Source organism: Rhea pennata, chromosome 2, assembly GCF_028389875.1.
Source record: "Rhea pennata isolate bPtePen1 chromosome 2, bPtePen1.pri, whole genome shotgun sequence".
In the NCBI taxonomy this organism is placed as follows: Eukaryota; Metazoa; Chordata; class Aves; order Rheiformes; family Rheidae; genus Rhea; species Rhea pennata.
In genome coordinates this window covers 20,364,449-20,374,744 of record NC_084664.1, presented here as the reverse complement: position 1 = coordinate 20,374,744, position 10,296 = coordinate 20,364,449, and the positions used below count along the sequence as shown (strand labels likewise).

The 10,296-nt window shown below is 40.3% G+C and overlaps 1 protein-coding gene and 1 long non-coding RNA gene across 4 annotated transcripts in view; one reads left to right on the top strand and one right to left on the bottom strand.

The window, feature by feature from the left end:
- Positions 1 to 2,459: 2,459 nt before the first annotated feature.
- Positions 2,460 to 7,392, top strand: LOC134136833 (uncharacterized). Of its 2 annotated transcripts, XR_009957561.1 has the most exons (4): positions 2,460 to 2,595; positions 2,957 to 3,072; positions 4,607 to 4,749; positions 4,965 to 7,392. It is a non-coding gene; the product is annotated as an uncharacterized LOC134136833 (long non-coding RNA). The 2 variants fall into 2 exon arrangements; XR_009957562.1 differs by lacking the exon at positions 2,957 to 3,072.
- Positions 6,577 to 10,296, bottom strand: part of PIP4K2A (phosphatidylinositol-5-phosphate 4-kinase type 2 alpha) — a 117,983-nt gene continuing 114,263 nt past the window's right edge. For both annotated transcript variants that reach the window (XM_062569031.1, XM_062569032.1), the window contains exon 10: positions 6,577 to 8,867. In XM_062569031.1, coding sequence (XP_062425015.1) covers positions 8,787 to 8,867 — 81 coding nt within the window. In that variant the 3' untranslated portion in view covers positions 6,577 to 8,786. The remainder of the gene's footprint in view (positions 8,868 to 10,296) is intronic.

Below are 10,296 nucleotides of genomic sequence, written 5' to 3'. Positions count from 1 at the left end.
AAGTTAGGGCACTGCACCTGTACAGAACAGGCTGTCAGTCTGTAGAGTGAGCCTGCTCCCCGGCACAGGAACGTAAGAGAGAGCAGCTCTTCTTTGGAGGTTCATAAATACAGTTCATAAGTAACCCTATTTTGGGTGAGCGTTTTGTCTTTAAAATATTTATATTCTGTTCTTCCAGAATTAGGTACATGTCCAAAGCATAAGTCTGCAACTGCAGCATGCAGAGGTCAGGTTGGGTGGCTTCTAGCAGATCAGCAGATCTGTGCTTTCATGGTAGCAGTAGTTGCATCTACTGGACTGATGAGATGGATGATGCCCCAAGAGGGCCAGTTAATAACCAAAGCTGAAAGGTTGCGTTGAGAGTCCTAACCTAACCCCCAGTTCTTGAGAAGGAAGGAACTGCTTCACTGAGGATCTTATGAGAATAACATCCTTTCATGTCAGTGTTGTAATCTGAAGAACGTGGGACTTGCTTTGGGACTGTCCTAGCTAGAGCTCCCCTGTCGCCAGCTGGGCAGCAGCTCGCTGTCTGGTTCCATCATCAGATGGGCAATCCTGGAGGTCCAGAGGAAGAAACCCTTTAGCTGGCTCTTATGATCTAACCCTAGGAACAGCTTCTTCCATACCTAGGTTGTGTAATGGTGTGTTATATTCAGTAATAATGATGCATGTATATTCATTATATATATTAAAACAGAAGCAAACTAATAGCATCAAAACCGCTTGCTCTTTTCTGTACTCACATACTTACACTTTCTGTAATTACGTACTACCATATGATGTGAGTATAGCAGTTTAATTAGGTTTTGCATATATATTTTCTTGAAGCTTTTATTAGACTGCTTTTAAAAATGCTCATGGTTTTATATTGAATGAGATGTCCAATAATCATTCTGCTGCCTAGGATGATCATTTTCTCTCTCTGCTTGTCTCTGCTTCTTTCTAATCTTAAGTATTACAGTCCCTTTCACATTATTTCATGTGAAAAAAAGCCCTGTTGTATGAAATAGTAGTATGGAGTTGCCAACATAATATTTTATCCTTTTCCTTATGCATCGCAACTTTTATGGTCCAGGATTTTTCCCTGCTGGTTGAGCAGAAATATTTCTGGGACTTTCACTGTGACAGTGGATTTTGAACAGCTGTAGCTAATGCCAAACCTAGGCAGATTCAACAGCCGTGGCCCTGCTCAGTGATATTGTAGAGTGTTCCCAGTAGCCACTCTTCATTTCGTCTTTCTCGTTCTCAACTTTATTTGACTACTGGCCTCAGTACTGACTCTTACTTTGGTTCAGGAAAGGTTAACATTTTTGTTTCTGCCCTATTCTTCTCCTACCCTGCATGCTTATTATTGCAAATTGTAGCATGAATTTATTGCTTGCCTGAGACGTAGTTCAACTAATTCTCATTTCAGATTAGCCCCGTTTGATTAGCTCCTCTAGGAAGAAAGCGAGGTGCTCATCACTGCTCACGGCTGAGCCCCAGCCGCGTGCTCCCTTCGGGGAGGGGTGAGAACTTGAAGCGAAGTGGCGGGACCCTGCTCAGCACGCGCGTGCTGGGTCTGGCAGGTGGCATCACGTGTGGCGGATCTGTGCGGGCAAGGCAGTCGCGTAGCAGTGCAGTGGTGGTCGTCTCCCTCTCCTACATTTGTCCCTTGCTGCTAGGTCCAGTGGCAGGTCAGTGACAGAAAACGGGGGAGCAGGAAGCACCCTCTCCCGTCGCCCGGTCTTCCTTTCTGCATATATACTTTTTAAATATAAATTGAGTCATGGTAGACTAAGCTAGGTGATTTTATCCCCTCTGAACCGCAGCTTGGTGGAAAACTAAGATATATTTCTACCTTGAAACGAACGGGACAGGAACAGGAGAACGCAAACACGATGAGCCGCAGGCACATTCTGCGCGGTGTGGTGGGGGGAGCGTGTGTCATGAGGTGACTGCATGACACTGTGGGAGAGAGCAGGCTACGCAGAACGGGAGCAAATGTTTAGAAAACATTCAGAAAGCATCTAGATTACAGGTGAAGACCAACTATTTTCTTCCACCTGCCCTCACTCAGGGAGCTGCAGTGGCCACCAGTCCCGGACCCCTGCACCAGCACCAGTGCAGAAGGTGCTGTGGGTGCTGTAGGGTGAAACAGTGAGAGGGAGGGGAGCTGTCTTTCCATCTGGTCAGATCAGTGGCTAACAGGTGAAGTGCTGCAAGGTGCAACACAGGACATTTTTAAGGACAGCGCTTAAATCAAGGGTGTTCAGAGGGGCAGTTTCAAACATCACAGTTGCTGAAGTGCCGCTAGGGCATAGAGAAGGCACGTTTCCCTGCGATCAGTTGGGGGTCTCCAGAAGTACCACTGTGGGTGGTACAGCTGAAGGTGCTTTTGGGGCTACTCTCATTTCCCACCTATCCCTTCTCTCCTTGCTGACGCAGACTCTATGTCAACCTACTCGAGCGCATTCTGGTGTGAAACTGCAGACCAGCACAGAGATGGTGCTACTGGTGAAATGTGAAGCTCAGCTTGGAAACTTCTGCTCTAGAGCACATTACAACGTGATCAAATCAAACAGTGTCATTCCTCCTTCCTCAAAGAGCTTTGCTGTAAGTGGAGCAGTAGTAAGTAAGTGCTGACATGTTCATCATAGTGTTTAACTAAAAGCAGAGTCTATTGTATTCGTATAAAAAGATGATCATAACTGCACAGTACAATTTAACAGCTTAACATCTCCTCCTAACCCAATTACAAAGTCTCTGATGCAGGAAATACATAAAGTCTATTCAAATTTGACCACTGAAATTAGTGGAAATACTTTGCAAGTAAAGCCCTTAAAGACATAAAACATTTTTTGTTTTGTAATTATATAGTGCAGAGGATAAGAGGGCCCTGATACTGACTGTAATTCAGTTTAGCGTGATATGCCTGGTTAAAGACAGCACTGACTGATAGGACCTATTTGGGCAGAAAGGACTCTTACGCGCCGCTTGAACCCAAGCTGCTGCAATCGGCAGGCTCATCTTTGGGACTTTCCTCTCAGCCAGAATCAAACGTGACCCTTTTAATCCTCAGTTGGTGGAGTGGTAAGTATATTTTTATCAGCCCCTTAACCACAGCTCGCCCCTGCGCTTGACACTGTAAGCCAAATGTACTGTAAGGAGTTTAGTGATTGAGACATTCTTACAATGAAATGTTTCTATGGATCCACTCAGAAATACATAAAAAGGAAAAGAAAATAAGGTGCTCTGGCCTTGGGCTTCTTTCTTACATGTAGGCAAGGTAAAATAGCAGAAATGAAGAAATGTAATGAGTTAAATCACTTTCCAGGCTTGCATGAATGTGACAAATCTCTTTAAAACACACGCTTCTCACAAATCCCATTTATTCCAATAGGATACACATAGCTAAATCAAATGAGTCAGTATGAATTAACCAGACTGAGTGGGAACAAAGTAGGAGTTTTTTATAAACTCAAAGCATATTGGGTGATAACTACAATGTGTACAAATACTCAGAGAACTAGGCAGGAATGGATTCATGCCAACTCACAAGGACGTATTTCTTTTATCTTAATTACCTGCTACCAAACAATTATTTTTTGCCCTATCACTGCCTTGGAGATGAGCCTAGAAGCTGTGACCAGGGAATATAATTAGGAAAGCTAAAATCATGTTATCATTTTCTTTGGGAAAAGAGAAAACTAGTTAGTATTTTATTGCCATTATAGCAACACAAGTACAGGTAAGCAGTAGCCGCATGCCTGTTTTGATATCACATTCTGGTCACACGGCAATTACTACAAAACTTTTGAATTGAACTGTAAATGCATCCATTTCCCTTAGGAAGTTCTCAAGCTAGAAATGTGTAAATCAATTTATAAAATGTGGCTGAGAATTAAGTGGCACCATTTAATATGTGAATATTCTTGCAAAAAAATTTGCATTACAAAAAAAAAAGGGATTAACCATTTTGATTATTTTGTTAAATAAGGAACAGGAATATTCAATTGAATATGTGCAAAAGCTAATATTTACATTGTTCAGTATGTGCAAGCAGGATCATACTAAGAAAAACTGAAAGAAAAAGAGAATAAACTGTTCTCAGGGAAGAGAACAATTATTAATGGACTTAAATTGCAATAATATAGTCAAGCAAGGTATTAGAAAAATTCTTTCTAATGATAAAGCTAGTGAGGCATGGGAAGAGATAGCAGAAATGGACTGTGGGACTAGCCTCACTGGAAAAGATTAAACTTTGGGAAGATTGGTTTATCTTCAGTAGAATTAACCCTCTCATCGGGTTCTTTCCAGTCCTATTTTCTACTGCTTTTGGAAGGCTATAGTCAAATGATGATTTTAATCTCACACACATCTGCCGATCCGCCTCGTGCAGGCCTAAACACTGTTGTCTAAATTGGATTAGCGATAGCGCTGGTAGCGCTACGCTGCCTCTGCTCTTCTGCTCCCTATGGCGCTGCGGCAGCACGCCGAGCTCCAGGAACAGCAGCAGCCACAGAGAAAGCCAGCTAGAAAGGACGAGACAAAACCAATTTCTCTTCTAAAAGTTAAATGTTCTCTGTTTTTATTTATTTTTTTTCCCCCATTACACTTATGAAAGTTTTGAAAGAGCGCAAGAAGAACCAGCGGACAGCACATACAGAACAGACACGCTGGATAAAGGTGGGGGATGAGAACAGCAGAATGTGGTGATCCCACTTGGTGCAGGGACTTGCCAACTAGTATTACACTGGAAAAGAAGAGGTAAGATCAAGAAAGGAAGCTGAAACATCAGATTACACATTTAGGGCATGTAATTATAGGTAATAATATTGTTTCCAAGAATTTTTAATTTAAACTTTTGCTGCAGTCTTTGCGTTAACAAGTCAGCTGGATCTTAGACCTGGAATAGAATCACTTTTTTTCAGAGTTTTTCTTTTTTCTTTCTTTCCTTTTTTTTTTTTTTTTTTTTTTTTCAGGTGAGAAGAGAGAACACACCATCAAAGATCCTATTTTCTTATGTACTGTCAAAAACATGCTTGTACTAAAGACGAGCTCCTTCAGCTTGCTGAAGTCAGCAATGCCTGGCAGACATGGTGTACCCTGCAACAAACTCCAGGGCGAGAAATGGGAATTCACCCCCGTTGGTGTCAAACTGGCAGGATGGGAACGTCACCAACTGCAGTCTGGGGATGCCCCTGTGTTGACAGAGATGGGATGAGGGGGATGCAGTTTGCCCACAGGTAGCGGTAGGGTCTTGTAAATCTTAGCTAAGTATCCGTGTGAAGATGACTCAGTGTCAACTAGAGACCAGTGCTGTAAAAGGCTGCAGGAGTAATTCCATGAAACCACCACGCCAAAAGACAGCGTTGGCTTAAAACTTTGAATGGAGGATACTGGCCAGAACGTTGTATTTGAGAATGTCCAGAGGAAAGAGATTAAAGGCTCACTTACGGGTTGTAAACAACAACTAACGCTTCAGCTGCAGAGCGCTTTGTTGGAGCAGGAGAACTGGAAGAGGTTTCTAGATCTGTCACATTCTGCTGGTTTTGTACATTGGAAGCTTTTATTTTATGCTGCGAGGGAAATGGCACTGAGAAATCACCTCCTCGCAGCCCGTGCACATCTGTGTTAGAAAAGCAGCACAGGCGTTTGGCCGCCCGTTCAAGGGCGTTGGAGCTCGCGCGAGCGGCGTGCGCGGAGACGCGGCCGGCGCGCTCGCTGGCCACCGTTGCCGACCCGTCCCAGTAACCTGAGCAGCGCTCCTCGAGCGCCGCGGCCACGCCAGCCCCTGAACAGCTGCAGCGGCAGCTGCGTGAAGCGCAGGTTTAGGTTATTACTAGAGAAGTCATTAAGTAAGTAATTACATTGCTGATTCTCTCCCCTCCCTATCACTTCACCTGTTTTTAATAGAATGGCTACTCAGCAATCTTCTCTATATTTACATTTTCGTTAATTCTATGATGTAGATTTAATAGATCTAAACATTGCTGAAAATATTGTCTTGCTACATCAGTGCAATAAGACAAAAAAAAATCATAAGAGAAAAATGTATTAAGAGAATTAGAAGTTCGAACGAAGGGAAAAGGGCACTTCTCCACCTTTGGCCTGAGATGTGCCACAGAGGCACAGAAGCCCTGGCAATTGAAGCCGTGTAATTCTAGAATAGAAAATCCTGTCCTCCCACCTCCAGAATTACTCTTATTTCTGAATATTTTTTTGAATAACTGGTTTGGCCTAAGGTCCTTATACTTCAGCAAACTTATGCCAATCTTTCTTTAAATTAACTATTGTGGCAGATCTTACTTTTTTATGGTAAAACTAAGATTTAGTCCATCCAATTGCCAATCACAGATCTCCATATTAACTCTCAGAGACCAGCCAGTGAACAAAAAGCAAAGGCAAAATATTTCAAGCCACTTAAGTGTTTTTTCATTAGATTTTATCCTGGTTCTCCCGTGCTTATTTTAAGTTTCTTCTTTCTTCTTCTTTCTTTCTTTCTTCTTTGAGATACAGGTTACAGGTTTGTTTCAGCATCAAAAATTCATCTGCAAGTGATCAAAACCATAGTCGAAACACAGGAACAAAGGATTTACCTAGTGAGTCATCAAAGTGCTTTATTTTATAAAGCCTTGCTCATGTTTGGAGTGTAATCTAAGCACTAAGATATACAATAATGAGTCCTCCTTGCCCTGTCCAAATAAACAGTTTATCAACAATAAAGAATGACAGAAACTGTTACACAGACAAAAAGAATGCTTTGTTGTCTAAAATTGTCTATAAAATGTACACTAATTGGCCACAATTAAATATTTACTCAACCTCATTTTTACTTCAGGGTCTCCCATACTTTAAGAAGCCACAGCATACTTCAGAAAATAAAGCAAGTGATATTGTAGACAGATGGAGTATATGGGCAGAGGACAAAAGATATCACGCCACGGTACCAACTTATTTAAATACAGACAATACAAAAGTGTACACATACATTACAGTGCTGCGGACATCACTAAGTCAACCGTAACAAAAAAAAAATGTAGGGAAGGTAGGGGAGGGGAGAAAAAAATTAATACAGCAACAGGGACAGTATTGCCTTTGGCCACTGGAGAGAGCGTGATGGGTTGCTATGTATAGGCTTCTCTGAAGTAAAACACTACGTACATTACGCACCGTTGCAGGCTGAACAGCACTGACGTGAGTTATGGCGAAGGCATGCTGGCACTCCTGATCTCTGTTATAAATGATGATGGGGAGGGCATGACTTATTTTAAATTGCCTACAAAACCTAATAATTTCAATAAAGAAATTTTAAAGGCACAGCTTTAGCACAGTGTATAAGTAGATAAACTTTAAGCATATGTAAATTTGTCTTTTTCAAGCATGGAATCGTTTGGGAAAAAATGCAAGAGGAGAAGAAATACAATGTTTAAAAATTTTAAACAAGTTAAACATGATCAGCACAGTTTTAGGCAATGTACTATACAATCAAATTTGAATACATGATAGGACAGGTCATTTTGATGATAAAAGACGACCTGGGAAAAAAAATCCCTCTGAAACACCCTTTCTCATTTTATTGAAAGAGTCTATCGTGGAGGTGAATGAGACATTCACTTTGGTACGCTACTGCATGTTATATCTTGGAAGGTGACAAACATATTACTTCATTTGTACTGCAAAATAACTTTACATGTAAACTCAAAAATCATATATTGTACACAGCTCAGAAACTCAGAAGTATCCCTGCTTTCCTAATAATGTAAACAGTAAAATTCAAAGTTAATTTTTAAGGGATAATCCATAATAAAACACCATTGTTTAAACAGCACAGCACAAGCATTTAAACTTCAAATTCCCATTAAATTACAGGAGAATGGAATTTCTATCAGTATGCACATCTTTCCAGGGAGAAAGATGAAGCTACTATTGCCCAAAACTATGCACTTCTTCAAATAAGCTTTTTTCCACTTGTAACATTATTAGTTCCTATATTGCAAGAATATAAAACAAATGAAAACTTCAGGTAACAAAGTGAAACAAGCAAGGTTTTCCCTTAACATAAGTTTGCCGTAGCAAAAAACGTACACATAGCATGAAATACATGTTAGCTCTTTGTAAGATAAGAGACATTAGCTCTCAATGTCTGAGAGTCTGAACGTCCTGATGCAATGTGCTGAAAAGGAGAAAAAAAAAAAAATGGGAGAGGGAGAAAAAAGGGGAAAAAAACCCAACTGCCATGAACCTAACAGGAAAATCCCCCGGCACCAACGGCTCACTGTGTCAGGTATTTTTTTTTTTTAAGGAGTGCCAGTGTGCAAGTTGTAAGTGTAACATTCGCAGTAAGGTTTTTATTATCATCATTACCATCATGAATACTGTCATATATCTTTTAGTTCAAAAAATAAACTGATCCACAGTTTACAGTTTGATACCAATATTGGAGATTGAACATGCATTTACTCTTCCCCACCCCCACCCCACAGCTCTTTGCTCATTTATTCCATTTCAGCTGGTAGCATCAGAGTATTACTGTAACAGTGCACTCTGAGTAAGCTGATCTATTTAATTTATTTTAATTTTTTGCACACACAAAAGAGTCAGAAATAGCTAGAACTATGCTGGGAATATCAGGCAGCTGTTAAAGCGCGTCTTCCACCCCACTTCAGTCATCTTTGCCAGCAGATGTAAACAAAGGGGTTGCTTTCTGCAAGATGAGCACGTCTCTGAGTTCCTTTTTCCCCTACGCTTGTAGCCACTGCTGCTGTCCCCAGGTCTTGTGTCTGTCCATGTAACATGATAGGTTACGTCAAGATGTTGGCAATAAAGTCCAAGAAGCGCTTTGAATACTGTTCAGGATTAACAGTTGAAATTTCTGCACCGGCCTATACAGAGAATTGAGGGGGAGGAAAAGGAAGAACCAACATTTTATTTGATGCTTTGGCACTGATAGTGTTACTTACCCAAATTTTATTTGCAGTCTCAGGGCCAGATATCCTAAACACGAATTACAATGGCCTTCAAGCAGAACGTTATCCTTTTAAGACGTCATATGGGTACAGTGATACTCTGTGCTCGCCAGCTTTCCTGTCCAGTTTCCATTAATGGATGTATTCTCTTTCCTTTCTTTCCCTTTATTTACTTTTCATTTTACTTCAAGCTCCTGTATAATTTCTACTACATACCTAACCATTCTACCCACAGATTCATCAACAGATTCTGGTCTGTTTAGCAGCAGTGTCTTTGATAGAGAAGGCTGAATTCGCGTAGTCAGATCTGGTGTGTCACTGCTTGTTTAATGTATACTGCTATCTGAATGCTAATCAACCTGCTTTGGAATATATGGTAATAGTGAATAACATTTTTTCAACATATATACATTTAAATCCTGACTCACTGAATAAGCTGCATAATTGCTATTTTACAATTTCATCCATATTATTTGAGGTTTTCAGAGCCTTAGCAGCATCTATATTTTCCTCATTTACAAAGGCAAAAAATTGGATGCAATTATAGAACAAAGTTCAGTTTCAGGTGGCTCAGGATATAGACAGTGAAATAAATGAAAATCGTTGTACAAAAGTTCAGTAAAAAGGACTAATCACAGTCAGCTCTAACAATCCTAATTGTTATTTACAACATATTTTTACCCCTTATTTAAGCCAGAACTGTGATTTTTAAGTAAGCTACATTCAAAGTTCCTTAATAACTGCCAGATAATGGCTGCATATGGTCTGCATCAACTTTCAGCTGGTTTGAGAGCAGAGAGAGTAATGAGAGCATTGTTTTGCAGAGAGAAAAATATCTTCTGCAAGCCTGTACAGGGCTTATTGCTGAGAATTCTAAATCACTTCATATTGTAAACTAAAAAGCTCCAAGTTCTTTGGTTAAAAAAAACCATAATGGTCTGCTCCTTCAGATACTTGGACAGAGAACAGATTTTAGACTTATGAACGATTAAGGTCTTGTTTTAAGAGTTTAAGACATTTGAACCCTAAAATCATTGTACAGTGATGACAGAAGATATAATCCTTAACTCCATCAGACTGGGATACTTCACCATAATTCTCTAGTATCTGCTGTTTAGCAGCAATTTCAGTTAAAATAAAGAAATTTATGGCAGTCAAATAGTAGCCTTCACTGAATGGTCTTGAAGTATTTAGTAAGTACATTTTATGCTTAATTTTGCATGTTGTACTTTTTACAAGTCTTGCAAAGCAACCTATGTCATATGCCAAGTCATAAATTTTCATCATGGCTGTACCAAATAATAAAACCACCACCAGGGTCCTGAATGTTAAATCAGATTCACAA